Source organism: Phoxinus phoxinus (assembly GCF_949152265.1).
Source record: "Phoxinus phoxinus genome assembly, chromosome: 22".
Classification (NCBI taxonomy): Eukaryota; Metazoa; Chordata; class Actinopteri; order Cypriniformes; family Leuciscidae; genus Phoxinus; species Phoxinus phoxinus.
The window spans coordinates 14,161,935-14,179,152 of record NC_136897.1 but is presented as its reverse complement, the minus strand read 5'-3'; the positions used below and the strand labels follow the sequence as shown (position 1 = coordinate 14,179,152).

Here is a 17,218-nt window from a genome sequence, read left to right as displayed (position 1 = left end):
ATTCATATTATGAACAGCAGCTACGCTAATTATTTCCCATCTGCCTTTTTTGTTGTTATCTCGGGACGCCTGGACTGCAGACTAGTATGATACTCAGGCATTATTTATATATTATAGAAGTAATATGTATTGGTGTACCATAATACATGGCATCAACTCACCAGATACTTTTTATCAATATTTATGGATAAAGAGTGGACTGAAAATTGTATCAAATTTGTAAAACTGATTTTAAATTGTTGATCTGTTTCTCTTTAATGCTATGGTCTCTTAAGAGATGTAGCCATTGTGCAATTGATATTTGGTATTTATTTTTCCAATTGAGTATTGTTTTCTTGGAGATACCTAAAGACATGAGCAGAGAGGTGTTGGGTGTTCAAGAGGAAAGTTCATTTAACATGCATCACCCAAAAGGAATAGTAATGATTTCTGAAACGTCTGCTAGTTTATTAGTGACATCTGTTCAGAACTGTGGGCATAACCAGAGTGCATGAAAGTAAGAGGTTGGTGTATTGAGATTGCAGAACATCTGTCAGGAGTTACTGATCCCATTACATCTTCTGCAGTGTGTTCTTTATACAATTTTATACCGTATTAACTGGATATTTGTGTTTGTACTTGTACTGCAGATTGTTTTCCAGAATTCCTCATTTGTATTGATATTGAGATGTTTTTTATTGTTTAACTGGTGCAGCTGTATTAGTATTAGGCAATATTAGAGTGTGTAGTTTAGCAAGTATCTTTCCTGAATTACTAATTATGTTGATGTGCTTTATAAGTGTTGGTGGATGTGCAATATTTTCATTGGCAATTGTGGATTTAATGTCATTTCTAATTTGTAGGGAATAGAAAGAGTTATTTTCCTAAGTCAAATTTCTGTCTTAATTATGTAAATGTAATGAAACTGTTATCAGGAAACAAATTATGTAAATGAGCAATACCTTTCTCTTACCATTTAGTATTGTTAAGTGGTTGATGGTGAAATCAGGATTATGTCATATTGAGTTCATGGTTTGTTGATATATTAATTTGCCACCTGGCAGTGAGTCGTTTAGAACCATCATATTGTTAAAAAAAAAAAGTCAGTTTGTTTTTTTGGATGGAAGATCAGATATGGTTATTTCTTTACATTCTGCCTGTTCCAACTCTAGCCATGTGTTTTGGAAATGGTCACATTTGGTCCATTTGCAAATATATTGTAGATGAGAAGCTAAGTAATAGTGCTGAAAATGTGGTGCTGTTAGACCACCTTGAGCTTTATTTATTTATTTAAACACTTTTTTTTATGTAAACCATTTCTTAATTGGTTGTACAGGAGTTTTGGAATATATTTATTCCCAAGTATGTAATATTATTTATCATGAATGGCGTGTCCTGTATGCTAGTGTCATGTGGCTTTATATTCAATGGTAAGATTGTTGATTTGGTCCAGTTTATGGCGCAGTCTTGTAGACCATTTGGGTGTTTGCAAATATCGATGACGTGTTTTGTGATCCTAGAAAATTACAGTTTTTTGCAGTAGGACTCTATGAAAGCCAAGTAATAAAACCATTTTTTTTAAAGTTCATTTTGACTTTATATCCCCCAATTCTGACGTTTCCCCCCTCAGAATTATGATATCAACTCGCAATTGCAAGAAAAAAAGTCTGAATTGTGAGATAGGCCTAAAAATGTTATGTTTAAATGTTACCTATAATAAAACGTTATTGGTTTAAATATTATTTCATGCTGTAACTGTAAAGCTATTATGCTTTAGATCCTTCAAGTCCTGTAGGTTGCGAGGTGGAGGCGCCGTAGATCGACCTGCTGGTCTAGCACATCCCACAGATTCTCAATTGGATTGAGATTTGGGGAAGTTGGAGGCCAGGGAAACACCTTGACCTTTTCATCATGTTCCTCAAGCCATTCCTGAACAATGCATGTGGTTTGGCAGGGCACATTCTCCTGCTGAAAGAGCCCATTGAGAGGGAACACCATTGTCATTAAGGGGTGTACCTGGTCTGCAACAATGTTTAGGTTGCATGTGTCAAATGTACGTCCACATGAATGGCCGGACCCAGGGTTTCGCAGCAGAACATTGCACTCCCTCAACCGGCTTGTCGTCGTCCCACAGTGCATCCTGGTGCCATCACTTCCCCAGGTAAATGGCACATACGTACTGTACTGTACATGGCCGTCCACATGATGTAAAAGGTAACGGGACTCATCGGACAAGACAACCTTCTTCCACTGCTCCAAAGTCCAGCTCCGACGCTCGTGTGCCCATTATAGGCACTTTCGACGGTGGACAGGGGTCATCATTGGCACTATGACTGGTCTGTGGCTACACAGCCCCATACACAGCAGGGTGCGATGTACTGTGTGTTGTGACACATTCCTCCCTAAGCCATTATTAAAATTGTGTGAAACTTGTGCCACAGTAGACCTTCTGTTGGCTCGCACCAGACGACAATGCGGTTGTGAAGCCCGAAAATGTGCAGGTGTCAGTTCGGTTAGAATGGGGTTGTCACGCTCGTAAAAAACTAAACGCTGTATGAACAAACACATTAAGCAGCGCTGCCATACTAGCCATTAATATCTGCTCTAGAGTTTTGTTTTGTGTGAAACATGACAGAGGATTAGGGATGAACATATACATTGTGTAATCAACGTAATCGGTTACATCAACACACCGGTCCAGCCCAAGTTTGCTTACCATCTAATCTACCAAGAAAATAATATGTGGCCTTGATCAACGACTAAATAATAATAAAAATAATAATAATGATGTATTGTATACAGATAATTATTCATTATAAATACTGAAATACTGCAATAAAATAAGAATTGTCCATTTTGATATCATGGCGACTTTAAACTGCACCCACTCTCTGACATGTAATTTGTAGGTGTATCCTGAGAGCTAAAGAGCTTAGTCTTTTGGGGTTTAAATATGCTATTTATCACAATCAGAAGTCCAGTTTTTGCAATATGCATTTATATAACTCTTCTAAAGCGTGCTTTTAAACATGCAGCCATTTTTCATGTTCATTATTATAATATATATAAACTTACCATTGGGAAAGGAGCCTACAGCAGCAGACGGGACGCCGGCATAGATCCCACGGAAACCTCCCACCTTGTAGAAGCCCTGCTGGCTCTGCAACCTCGTCTTTATGGTGTCCAGAGGGAAGAGAGTGAGATCTACACACATTCCCGCGCAGCCGCCTGCCTAAGGGACAGAGAGCATGGATGAAGTTGTATTAAAGTATAATAGGGTACTTTAAACAAATTCTGGTGCAATGCAATTAGTCACTGTAGTACCACATAATAATGCAAATTTATATGCAGTAAAAGGCAAATGACTCAAAGCTTCAAGGAGAAGAAGTGTCAAGTTTGCGCTAAATATAGTTACTAAAACATAAGTCAGAGATTTCAGAACACTTTTCATCTAATTCATTATTCATCTTTATTAACCACATTTTTATCCACTGTGCTTTTAGGAAATTTCTGACTAACAATAAGCAATACTGTGCATACGGATCTGTAAACAAAAACAAATGTACCCTTTTCCATTTCAATGCTAAAAAATGCAAACACTATTATTTATTTATTTATTATTACTCTTAAAAAAAATGGTTAACTGTATTATTATTATTATTATTATGAAGTGCTATAGTCCAACTAATTCATGATTAGGCTGTAGGAACAAAGGGAATAGAGAGTGGCTTATTTCCCTAAATACTTTTTTCTATTAAATCACTAAAAATGTTAAGAAAAATAAAAACAGTTTGAACTAATAAAACACAAATACTACATCTGGGCAAGGTTTGTTTACTGATTTATTTACTTACAAAAAAACAGACAATCAACTTTATAATGACTTACATTATCTCCATTACTTTCATTATCATAGTCACTGTCATCATAACCATGATAAAAACTTTCAAAAGGACTAGCCTGAGATGAATCAAAGAAAAAAGCCTCTTAAAAGTGTAGGCTACATTGACACATCCGCGTAAATACCATATTACTAACACTGCACACTGAATTTATTTCACAAGCAGAGTTAATGTCATGAGGAATTATGCTTCTGCTTTTAGCACGTGTGATAGACATGAAATGTGCATTACCACAAGGCAGGCTGTGAACTCTTGTCTGTTCATACTGCACGCGAGGACCTCAGTTTTTAGCAGATGACTTTGTGAAGTGGTTCATCTTCAACACTCTGCAACAACTACTACACGTTCATCAAGGGCGCTGCCATGTTTAAGGCGGGTGTTTTAAATGACGTCACGTGACGACAGCAACATCGCTCTTCATTTTCAGCAGAAAAATCATTTCAATTATATATAATCTACGTTCTATTGACGTAGAATATATATTTGTTCAATGTATTATAAATAACATTAAATACAACATTATTATTATTATTTTAATGTATTTTAATTTAAGGCCACAATTACACGAAGAAAAATATTGATTTATATAGGCTGCTAATACTATGATAAAACAATAAAATTACAACAATGCATTATAACCGGGATCAAGTGAAGTGAACCGTGAATTTTTTTTATTTGTCCTATTATATAATAATCTACTCAGAGCGTTTAATTTTTTCATTTTCAATTCAATTTAGTGTATGTTTTAAAAAATATAAAAACATTTGAGCTTATCTGTGTACAATGAATAGACACGCAAAACGAGTTAAAGTCCAATGTTAATGTACATTAACATTATATATAATTGGTATTAAATGTATTTGTTGGACAAACAATGATTTATGATGTCGTAATGAAATGATTTATCATATAATTTATTTTTGTACGTTAACTTTTACATTATTATTGATACCCATTTCCTCCACATAAGAACACATGTTATGGTAAATAAAATTCATAATTATGACACAAAAAGTCACAATTATTATTTTATGTCATATTATTATTTTATATTTTAATTAAGAATTTATCATTTAATTGTGTGGTGAAAATGGGCTTCCATATTTTGTATTCAATATTTTTATAGTCAATAAAAATACAAAACGTGTCTTTAAAAAGATAAACACCCTGATAAACATTCATTAAAAAAGTGCGACGCTCCAACCGCTTGTCATGCTTTTAGGGCGTGTCTTGTAGGGCAAGCGCGATGACGCCACCTGCGTGATGACATCGCTGGCTTTCACAGGGTTGTTTTGGAGGAAGTTAAAGCAGATCCCGAAACAGAAAAAGAAAAAGACCCGTCAGGTAACAGGGGGGCCAATAGCGGTTACAGCACCCGTATCGGTATCTCCGATCCAGGATTGGTTCACTCACACACTAGCCTAAGCGATCCAGTCTTCCGCTGGCGACAGAGGCTGGAGTTATTGTTTGTTTTTCTCATAAACATCAGGCTTGTGTAAGGACACGGTAGCGATTTAGCTCACAGGCTACACCACAGCGCAGATACAGACTGATATTCGCTAGAACTCCTGTTTTATAAACCAGGTGAGTTATAAAATCAAGATGTATGCTTGTAACTTACATGTTAAATCCAGAGTCTGATCGTGGATTTGTCAAGAGAGATGGTGTAATTGACATGTAAACTAACTGACGTTAGCAAACGAGCTCATTTGTTATGCTGTTAAAGGACACTGAGAAGATGCAATCACCCTTTGTACATGTATTTTCTGTGTATGCGCTTAATTTCTAGTTCAAATCAGCCATTTGCACGCTGTGATGTTGATCTCTATCCAGGCCCTTGAATGATCGATCAGGTGTTTCTAGTTACCCTGACAGGCCTGACAGTCGCGCTGGATTGTGTCGTTTTACTTTTTTATTTATGTTATAACGACTCATTTTTATCTCAAATCGTTGTATTGAATCAATATACACGATAAGACTTTTATATAATGTCACTAATAAGATAGCAATAGATCAGAATTGTGTTTTTTACAACGCTGTCTTGCTTTCAACTGAAACCAGCTGATTGCTCAACCAGCAGTGCATTAATAAACACATTCACTTTCTGCTTGTATGTTTACAGCACACAGAAACAGGTGTGGAGTATTGCGAAACAAGCCATTTTAAATGAAGAATAATTTACTATAAGGCTAAAGCCTCCATTACACTATAACCCGAGTGTCTTTTATTGTTCAGAAGTATCGTAAACTTATAAGACACTAGTATGTCAGTATGATGAGTATGCACTTGATTATTTGTTGCGATGTGCTGTTTAAATGGATGGCATTCTGGTATTCTTATGCACGCTAAAGGAAAGTGCTCCACCATGTGATCCGACTTTACCGAGTGTCATGGGTTCCAGATTAAATATGGAGTCGTACAACTGTTTGCAGTCATGAGCTGTCTCAAAATCGAGCGAGCTGCCTACTATACAGCGGCTATTTGGAATTGCATACTACTCATGCTATATCTGCACTACATACTGTGGTGTGCACAGTATGCTTATTTTTTTCAGAAATAAATGTGTATTTAAAACCACACTGTCAAAAAATGTGTTGGTTCAACTTAAAAAAGTAAGTGTTCGTGCTACCTTTTAAAAGTGTAAGTTTAGTTAACTTGAAATGTGAAGTTTTAAGTTACTTTAACTTACTTAAGTTAACTTATTATATTTGGAAAAATGTGCAGTATACAACCAGATCACGCTGAATATGTGCAATTCCTTACTAAATGTTATGCAGAAAGCACTGCATTTCATCTGTCCAAATTAGTTCTCGGTTGATGCAGTGTGTCTGCAATTTAAAAATGTGGAACAAGTGGAATCTTTTCTATCCGATAAGATTAAGTTGTAAAAAAAATAGCAGAAAAAATATGTCTGGTGGCACTTTTAAGATGCGGTCACATTGCAATCCTCTATGGACACACTAAAGCTTGAGTCACCACTGGCTAGTACATTTTTTATTTTACTCGCCAGACTTTTTAAATGGAATGCAAGACCAATGCATATAAAAAAAATATATATATAAATAAAATGTAAATTTTAATCATTATTAAAGACAAGTATGCAGTCTGTAATAAAATATGAGCAAATTATCAAACTACAAGCAACAATTCTGCATTTGTGTATGCCTCTTTCTCACTCTTTGAGTGTGCAACAGAGGGCACTCTCAGCCGAGCAACAGTGTGTAAAGCTCAGCAGAGAATTAAATGAAATCTACGCTAAACTTGTTTTTTTGCCTTTAACTGAATAACAGGAGACTGAAATAATACAATTTACTAGCCATTGGCTAATTTAAAAAAAATGTTGTCGCCTAGCGTGAAATTTGTTTGCATATGCGAGTTATTTACTTGCTGTGTAGAGGGTTGCATTAGCAAATTTTCTGTGAAATATAATGGTCAGAAAAGGTCCATTGTCTATACAGTGTAGTGACATGAAGCACAGCTCACACAGAAGTCACTTTCAGACCAAGCAGCTTTCTCTTGGTCAACGCACGAAATTCGCAATACCTGCTTGGGAAAATCGTTTGCCCTCACACGAAATTCCCGATCACTCAGATTCTTATTGCAATAATTGTATTTCATCCTCAAAAACTTGCTGAAAAACGGTAAATGTGAATTATTTTTGACAGTTGTCGTAAATGCGTCATTGGAACATGAGGGTCAAAGGACAATCCCGCCATGACGTGAAAATATGCAGGTGTCAGTTTGGTTATAGAATGTACAGTAGTGTGTCCAGGAATGTATTTCTACTACAGGGGAAAGTAGTAGAAATACATTTACCAAATTTTCAAGGACAAAATGTTTTGGCCAAAAATTGACCAAAGAGATTTTTCCATACAGATTTCCCAATGGGTTGACCAACAGAAAGTTGAGTTGTGCTTCATACATCGCTACACTATTAACAGGCAATGAACCTTTTTTGCCCATGAAATGGACTGGACATTTTGGATTGTGATGAATTAACTATATTTCAATTTTATATATATATTGGGTCATTCCCCAGCTAAAAAATATATATTTTGAGATGTGTATATATAAAAATTACAAAATGTAGCTGGGGACAACCTCTGGTTGAGTTGACGGAATGACCCAAATATATATATAAAATCGAAATCTAGTTAATTCATCACAACCGAAAATGTGCAGTGTTTTGACAGTCCAATCAAAATAAATATATATTTATTTAAAATTGCTGCTTTCTTCTTTTATGTATTTCTTTCACCAGAAAAACACCCCCACACATATATATATATATATATATATATATATACATATACCGGTACACAAACATATATACGCCAAAATATTAAATGCAATTATTTTGATAGAGGGAAACAATAAAGAAGCTTGTATGTGTGCTGTAAGGGAGGATATGTCAGATGTGCGATTACTTCCCATTTCAACTTTGCTCCAATCCAGGCTGATCTGCTAGCGTCTGAAATTGAGATAAGCTTTTTGAAACGTGAACATCGAATAATCATAGGAAATACATCGCCAATTTTACAAATATCCTAGTTATTTTCAGGGGTTTTCCTATCTTTCGTGTACTACTTTAGTTTATTGGTGATTTTCTTCTCTCCCTCATGCTTGTGTTGAAACAATGTGATGTACTACAGTGCATTTTAAGAGACCGTAAGTGTTCCAGGATTGTGACTTTAAGTTATGATGCTTGTGTGGAGGAGCTCTTCAGTTCACTTGTGGATTTGACTGAAGCGTGGTGAGTTTTTTTCTCATAAACCTTTTAGTGTTTTCTACTTCTTGTAGTTCAGCACTACCACATTCATTGTTCAAAGCTCTGCTGGCTTTGGTATTTTTTAGTAACTAATTTAAAACAAGCCAAAATTAAAAGATAATCAAGCATTTGTTTTGTTCATTTCATGATTCTTTGCTGATTAGGATCCTGAAGATATTGTCAATGAACATAAGCTAAGCTTTCATGTAGGATCAGGAGCTTTTTGGGGGCATAGCCTAATAATTGATATTCATGCTACACATTTTGGTGTGAAAAGAAGCATTTTGCAAGGTTTGAGTGGGATATGTAGGAAATATTTATTTATTTTTCCATTAGTTTGAATTTGAAGTGGAAAAATTACACCTCACATTTATTAAAGCTGACAAAATCTGCTGTATTTTATACATATCATGATAATACATGACATTCTTTGAAGGACCATATAAATACTATGAAGTATGAATCATATCATTCCAACACAATCTTATGGCAATTCATGACTATTTTATGTTTTGTCGAATTGGTGGCTAATTCGTACTAGGAGTGTAACAATATCACTCCATATTATGCCATATTAGCCTATATATCCCAATCAGTACATATAATATAATTGGGATACAATATTGTGCCATATTATATATCCCAATACAAAAATGCAAGAATATGCATCGTGGATAGTGACAATCTGTATTGTGTGTATAAACATTACTGTGTGGGGGGAAAATTTGTCAGTCAGTACTATATTAAACTATATTCTAATGTTGAATATAATTTATAATAATGCAATGGGAGGATATTTGTGTTTCCTGATGTCAAATGTCTTATGTTACTAGTAAAAAGTGGCCCACGTTATTTTAAATATACCTAGTCAGTGACAGAGTGCATATTCGTCTAAAATAATTCTGTATTTTCAGTTTAAGAATCTTGACTATTTTTATTCTGGTGGCACTATTGTCCTGTGCATTGGGTTACCAGCACCACATCTATGCCTAGGCTATTCATTTACACCCCCAATGTAATACCAAATGTAGCATTTTTTTTTTTTTTTTTTACCTTTTACCATATGTCTTGGAGTATCGCAATAATATTGCATCGTGAGTTTTGTGATATGTATCGAATCGTGATATGAGGGTATCGTTACACCCCTAATTTGTACGAATTCATTCATTCAAATGTTTTTGCGCGATCTGCTTACTCCCCAGTGAGTGACGTGTTTGTTTAGGATGGACCTTCATGCTTTTTTCTAATAATCATATGTTTTTGTACAATTTACATTCTACAAATTCATACTAAATCGCCGCCTCGTAACAGTTCCATTTTCCCATGAGATCTCTACCATGGATTAAATATCAATGTATATGACATGGGAAGCCTTGATTCACCAAGATAAGGTGAAAATATGTCTTTCAACATCTATCCTATTAGACCTTTGTGACCAACCCTACAGTCGGATGCCTTTTTTCACTACTAAATGAAGGTCTTAATTACATAATCCACCCCACATTTGATTTTATCTGCCTGATTTTAGCCCAGTTGTTGGCGTATGCTGCTTTTATGTAATATGAAAATGAGCAGTTAAAAGGTACTAATGGGACTCTAAGTTTCAAATGGCCTAAATTAAAGCCACTTGAACCTATCATACCATGTTAGAGGTTTTACAAAGTGTTTCATGCTTATTTTCACAGCTTGTGTTTAAACTGTGCTGTATCCCTCCAGTACAGCGGCAGGATAGGCGGGTGTATATTGTCTGGACAATGGACATAATAGGCTATATTATTGTTTACTTATAAGCTGATTTTTCTGAGATATATTTCCATCTAAATATTGGCACCCGGATTCTGTCGCCTGATTTAGATCAAGAAAGTCTTGATTTAGTAGTTTAGTATGATCATACTATAGTAGTACATATCGTTGTTACATTGGTGACCATCAAAGTTCAGGTGAAAAGAAATCACAATGCTTGAATAAGAGGTGGTCTTGATATGCTCAGCCTTTATGTCTTTGAAGTCGATAAGATTATTCACATTTTTTTAGATAATTGCTGAAAAGAAACATCCAACTTTATTTAACTATGCCATGATTTAAATTATGATGTCATACTATTGCAAGGCATGCCAATACACCCAACCCTACATGTATAATATTAGTCTTTTAGCAGTGACAGTCTGCCATACTTGACATTTTAATTTTATATTTCTGATGTTACCATTACGTACGCGGCCAGAAAGCCAAGTCTCAGACAGCGTGTGAAAACTGAAATGAATTAACTTTCACGTCGTCTTGTGTGGATGTTCACACAAAATGATCTCAAAATGGCCGTATTGGTGAGTATCTTAGTAAACGTAGTCTGTTATGTCTTAAGTGAATGTAAACAGAAGAGAAATAAAACTCATGTGTAACAGTAAATTTTAGCCGTGCAACTCTTAAAGTGACAGCAGCCTAATTTATTGGTTATCACCCATGACAGAAATAATTAATGACTTATTAAATAATACAGGTGTGATCTTATAGTATCCTTAACTTATGATCGCCCCATGCTCTGCCATTCAAATGTTGTGTTTTGGCATACTTATTACCATGTGACATAGGACTCCCTGTCATCTAGTTGTTGTTGCAGGGCGTTCTGTTCCAGGTAAAGCTGTCCTTTTGATTTACTTCCTGAAGTGTTTAGCAGTGATCCATGCCCTGTGTTCTCTTTCATGCCCTGGATAAACAGCAGTACCTCAGCCGATAGACCCTTATTATTTGAAAGATTGGAAAGCGTGTAGTGAACGACATGTTCAAGCCCCCCTCTTAAAAAGGGAAGTCTGTGTGTTAAATAGTTGACGGTCAACAGTACATGTCGTCTCTGAAATTGCGTTTCTCGTGACTTTGGTAGTTCGAGTGCACATGACCAATTTGAGAGTGCAAGCAGAATCATGGGTTTTGTCATTGAAACAAAAAAGGCTTTTATAGCCCCGTAGAGTGTGCAAGTTCAATCAAATGGGTGATTGTGGTTTTAGCATGTAGTGTAGTAGTCGTAGCTTGCTACATACTACAACTCTCCTGCTTGACTCCACATCCTTGACATAGGCCTATCTGAGTACAAACAGTTTTTGCTTTCACTTCCTTTTTTATTTTATGAGCCGTGATGTTGAAATCTTTGCTTTGTGCTTCCTTCTCCCTCAGCTGTGACACTATGACATCAAGGAAGAAAGTTCTTCTGAAGGTGATCATCCTTGGAGACTCCGGGTGAGTTTCCACATCCAACACGGAAACAAAGTCAGCGCTACTGCCAATTTCATTCAGTTTTAAAGGATGAAATTACAGTGCGTTCTGTTCAAAAATGATAGTAGTATAGATTAAAGTTGCCATGAAATCATATTTTGATTTCATGGTAACTTTAACCTATACTACTATCATTTTTTTATGATTTCGACCTTTTTTTAATGGAATATTGCATTATTTATTATGAAAGATTTACCTTTGCACATCATTATCATTTTTTTTACATTCATGTGCTTTCGTTATCTTTCATCAAAATAACTTCCCCCTCCGTCTTTCAACGACATCATGATGCGTTTACTGGCGCAAGGGCGGGAAAACCTGTCACTCACATGACATCACTGTAATGGCAAACTTTGTTCGAGACGCTGTTTCACTCCGATCACAATAGGGAAGCAAAAATTATTGCAATCTTCCATTTCATGGCAACTTTAAAGATTCCAATAGATCTGAACTCAATGCAGTCGGTGTAGAAATAACTTATTTTGTACGTGTATTGCCCGAGTAGTTGTGAAGTTGTGTGCTTAAAAAGGTACCGCAACCCCCTCTCCTGTAACCGTTAATAGACAAACCTTTGTTCTGTTGCAACTTGCTGATATTGTTGGATAACAAACATAAATCATGATTCAACAGAACATATGAGCCAGTTATTTTAATGACTCAGTCAAACATACTCCGTTTGAAACCGCTCTCTGAATCCGAACAAACATATGACTCATTCAATAATAGGATGTTTATATGACAAAAAAATGAAAAATTTGGTTTTGGTCATTTCTTTTTTAAATGTTTTTGTTTTGTGCTCAACAAGGCTAAATTTATTTAATTTAAAAAAATCCAGTAAATAATACAAAGAATGTGAAATGTTATTTCTTCTTTAAATTAGGTGTTCTCTATTTTCATATATTAAAAATATACTTTATTCCTGTGATGCCAAAGCTGAATTTTCGGCATCATTACTCCAGTCTTAATTGTACGTTTACCCAAACTGCACATATAAGCTTGAAGGCAAGAGTGTGACCAATTGTCATTAAGTGAAAAATGAACCGTGTCCCTCCCACAGAGTCATTCCACAAGAGAGCGTTTAGATGTTCAGCTCAAAACCGTGGATAGAAAAGTGCAAAGAATACTATAATACACTCTTATAAAAACATTCAGTTACACCCTACCATTGCACTGTTTGACCTACTTCTATATAAACATGTTCATGACACACTGGGCATATAAATGTTGTGTCATGTCAACCACCCAAACACAAAACCTCCAAATATTCAATCTTTTACTTTCTCGTAGTCTCTTATGAGCTTTCCAGATGGAAAAGCTTGTGGGTGGGATATAAATTCTCAAGAAAATAGTTTGTTTCATAAAGAGAATGTACATTTTGTTATAGCCTAGATTAATAATGTTCATGTAATGTTTCTTTTTGTATGACTCATAGTTCTGCACAATCACAAATAGTGTTAGTTCTCCTTTCTCCCTGCCAGGTGTTGGTTTGAATGTTCTTTTTCCCAACAGGGTTGGGAAGACATCTCTGATGAACCAGTATGTGAATAAGAAGTTCAGTAATCAGTACAAAGCTACTATAGGAGCAGATTTCCTGACAAAAGAAGTGATGGTTGATGACCGACTTGTCACAATGCAGGTAGAGATGATTTATTATTTTTACTGAAAGTAAAGCACATGATGCTTAGAAACAAAAATGAAAAGCATTTTTCTTTTCCACATTCCAATGAGCGTCATCTCATTACTTCAACTAGTTTTACATTTTTGTTTGATCTTCATTTTATTATCTTATAAACTGAGAGCAGGCTTTAAAGAAAATAGTTCTGCTAAAAATGGGATTTCTGTCGTTTATTCGCCCTCATGTCATTTTATACCTGTTTGACTTTCTTTAAATATTTAAAAAAATAATAACAAATGTTACTAGCCATGTTTCCATCCACCTATTTTTATGCAAATTTCAGGATATTGCATTTAACATTGCCAAGATGCGCCAAAATTCAATAAAAAAATGCGCTCAATTGAGGTTTTTATCCAATACGTAGATATGCGCATACACTACGATTGAAACGCATTTAACCAATAAATCCCTCGTGTGATTTGGCTCAACAGAGGATGTGATTGGATATCTGGATTAAGCAGAGGACAAGTTTCATTGCACAGCATGTTAAATGTTGGCATGGTCATTCTGAAATGCCTGAGTCAAAGTCTATCATCAGAATGATTTTGTATAATGACCTGCCAGAAATGTCTCGCATGATTGCGTTCCGAAACAGTGGCTTCCCCGATTGCAGAAACTTTTATTACACCATTTGTTCTCTTGAAAACATGGGATGGAAACGGTGTTAAGTTCACAACTTTGGATGAAACATAGCTGTTGTGAGACAGAATAAGAGCTTGAGAGAAAATGCATATTTGAATGAACGTTTGTGTGAATATTCTGTATGGTTTCTTTCATTCAGATATGGGATACAGCAGGTCAAGAGCGGTTCCAGTCTCTGGGGGTGGCTTTCTACCGCGGTGCTGACTGCTGTGTGCTGGTGTTTGACGTCACTGCCCCCAACACCTTCAAGACACTGGACAGCTGGAGGGACGAGTTTCTGATCCAGGCCAGCCCACGCGACCCAGAGAACTTCCCCTTCGTGGTGCTGGGAAACAAAATCGATCTGGAGAATAGGCAGGTGGGTGCTATGGTGCAGTGATTCCTTTCATGAGGGTTTATTAGCATGGGGGTCCTCTCTATGACATTGACTTTTTAGAAACATTCTTATTCTTAGCTTTTAATTTTTTTGTTTCCTACAGTAATGTACATAATTATCATGACAACTACTTAATGTTTTCTTTTTGAAGTTTTTTTTTTTTCTATTGAGCCTTTTTGTCTTCATTATGATATCAGGACAGTTGTATCACCCTGATATTTTTGAAAATTACTTAAATTAAAAACATGTTGTTCATAAATTGTCCATTCATATCATTGTGTGTATGAATTGCATTTTTTTGTGCATTTTAGAATAAATTAATAGATCTGTACAAATGAATTATCATGTAATTGACTAGTGTACATATAGAAATGGGTACGGAGTATACTGTATATCAAGATCATGTCACATTCTAAGAGGCCAAGGGTGCTAATTTAGGACCAGCTGCACCCTCTCCATATACATGTAAAGTGTCTTGGAGAAGTTTAAAGTCGCTGAACTTCCAGTGAATGATACCTCAAATAAATATATAGTTCAGTGATGGAACTGTAGAGGGTTCAGGCTGATAGATCCTTTACTTGCAATCTGCAAACAATCACATAATTACTGCATGACACAAGCTGATTGGCCTCTACTGAGCCTGCAGCCAATGAGATTGCTTTCTCAATGTCCAAATAGTTAGGTTCAGTGTTTGCTCTTAAACCCTCCACCTGCCTAGATTTAGCTATTTATGCAGCATCATTATATCTTTCATGCTGATACTGCTTTATACTGATCATCCGATTCAAAACGTTTACACCCCCAGCTCTTAATACATTGTGTTTCCTTTTTATGCGTTGTTTGCACAAGTGCATTGTTTCACCTTTTGTAATAGCTGTGCTCTATTCCCTAAATTATCCCGGGTGTGAAAACATGGATCTCAAAATCATAGGATTTCTTTTTGAAGAACAATGGGCAGTTTGACACTTCAGGAGAGCAATAAGTAAAAAATAACATGTAATTTTTATTATCCTTCTTATATTGTAAAAAACAATAACATCTTGCATATTCTACAGTGTGTATTCAAACTTATGAGCAGAACTGTAAATGTCTTTACTGTCTCTTTTGAGCAAATGAATGCATCCTTTCTGATCCCACACTTTTGAATTGTAGTGTACATTAAAGGACCTTAGCAGTATTGCCTAGTATCATGGTGGAGATTTTCGCACGGGCAAACTACTCGCTTTCTCATTTTTAATATAATCAGTGACCTACAACCTTATTCACAGTCTCAGTACCTCTGTGAAGTCCGCATTTTGATTTTCCCTGCTTTATTTCACATTCACCCTCAGGTAACAACCAAGCGGGCACAAGCTTGGTGTCAGAGTAAGAACAACATCCCGTACTTTGAGACCAGTGCAAAGGAGGCCATCAACGTAGAGCAGGCTTTCCAGACCATCGCACGCAATGCACTCAAACAGGTACGTGTGTTGTTGAAATATGTCTTGCGTTAGGTGTGGAAACCAAGAGATGAAGCCTTGTATTGTATGCAAAGTATGCTTAGGGTTTTACATGTACGCTAGGATATGCTTGCAGTGCATGTGATGCAAATCTCATCATCAACATAGTATGCGCACAGTCTGATTTTTCTGACTGCACATACAATTTACGTTCAGCTTACACTGGGCAACAATACCCAGGCCTGTAGTTTCACTGCCGAAAAAGAAACCGATGAGATTGAACAACAACAAACTGTCTGAGATACAGCAACGATAGATGGATAATCAATAACAGATAGTAGCAACTCGTTTTAATACATTTATCGGATCTATAATCGATTTATCGATAACTATAAAGTTTTAATAATAATTTTAGTTGTATGAGAATAGTGGAGTCCACAACTATAACGATAACAACACCAGCTGATCTGCCAATCAGGCTTTAGAGAGCTTGAGCATTTTAAGTCTGCATGAAATTAAAATTAAACCCTATTTACATTGTAAGTGCACACTACTAGGCTTGTGGTGAACAACTCATCCGTGCAGGTTAATTCACAAAGAAAAAATTTGATTCACTCAAAAAATACGTCACAACTCTGCGACGTAAAGTCGATCGCAACTTCCTGTTCACGCGGACTTTAAAGGGGCAGATGACTGCTAATAAACAGAAACTTAACTTCTGTTGGTCTGGACGCAAATATAATTATCATCCTTTGTGTGAACGGGACTTAAGCGTTCATGTCAAAACGAGGTATACTTTGTGCTTAACTGTACCCCCTTTTTGTTTTTTAGGAAACCGAAGTGGAGTTATACAACGAGTTTCCGGAGCCAATTAAACTAGACCGGAACGATAGAGCCAAGCCATCAGCAGAGACTTGTAGCTGCTGAGAACCTCCAGGGGGCGATACGTTTCACGCTCAGCCTCTCTGGCCTCATCTCTGCCTCACCTCCCTCTCTCTCTCTCTCTCTCTCTCTCTCTCTCTCGCGTTCTTTTTCACCCCTCCCTCCCTCTCTTTCCCTCCCTTTACTCAATATAATCACTGGCCTTTGTAGACGAGCAGACTTCCTCTCATTCAGCATCCTACACAGTTCGCATTCACAGCCTTAGACACAACACAACACACACACACC

At 36.2% G+C, this 17,218-nt stretch overlaps 2 protein-coding genes across 3 annotated transcripts in view; one reads left to right on the top strand and one right to left on the bottom strand.

Annotated features, from left to right (window-relative positions):
- slc25a26 (solute carrier family 25 member 26) overlaps positions 1 to 4,300 on the bottom strand; it is a 58,109-nt gene extending 53,809 nt beyond the window's left edge. The window contains exons 1-2 of one of the 2 annotated variants that reach the window (XR_013795946.1): positions 4,113 to 4,287; positions 3,055 to 3,211 (exon numbers count right to left, since the gene is read on the bottom strand). Coding sequence is in view for 1 of the 2 variants with exons in the window: in XM_079598093.1 (XP_079454219.1) it covers positions 3,055 to 3,211; positions 4,113 to 4,145 (190 nt within the window). In the remaining variant the exon portion in view is untranslated. Of the gene's footprint in view, positions 1 to 3,054; positions 3,212 to 4,112 lie in introns of both variants that reach the window. The other variant, XM_079598093.1, reaches the window with a different exon arrangement.
- A 795-nt stretch (positions 4,301 to 5,095) lies between these two features.
- rab7a (RAB7a, member RAS oncogene family) lies at positions 5,096 to 17,192 on the top strand. Its single transcript, XM_079598091.1, has 6 exons — positions 5,096 to 5,465; positions 11,818 to 11,880; positions 13,426 to 13,552; positions 14,373 to 14,591; positions 15,941 to 16,069; positions 16,880 to 17,192. The coding sequence occupies exons 2-6, from the start codon at positions 11,828 to 11,830 to the stop codon at positions 16,973 to 16,975; spliced, it is 624 nt and encodes a 207-aa protein (XP_079454217.1). The 5' UTR covers positions 5,096 to 5,465; positions 11,818 to 11,827; the 3' UTR covers positions 16,976 to 17,192.
- The last annotated feature ends 26 nt before the right edge of the window (positions 17,193 to 17,218 follow it).

What these genes read in the sequence shown, in the direction of transcription:
- rab7a (XM_079598091.1), top strand. Translation starts at nt 11,828, where the DNA reads ATGACATCAAGGAAGAAAGTTCTTCTGAAGGTGATCATCCTTGGAGAC. An exon ending in ATCATCCTTGGAGACTCCGG is followed by an intron (nt 11,881 to 13,425) that starts GTGAGTTTCCAC and finishes TTTTCCCAACAG; the next exon opens with GGTTGGGAAGACATCTCTGA. An exon ending in ACCGACTTGTCACAATGCAG is followed by an intron (nt 13,553 to 14,372) that starts GTAGAGATGATT and finishes TCTTTCATTCAG; the next exon opens with ATATGGGATACAGCAGGTCA.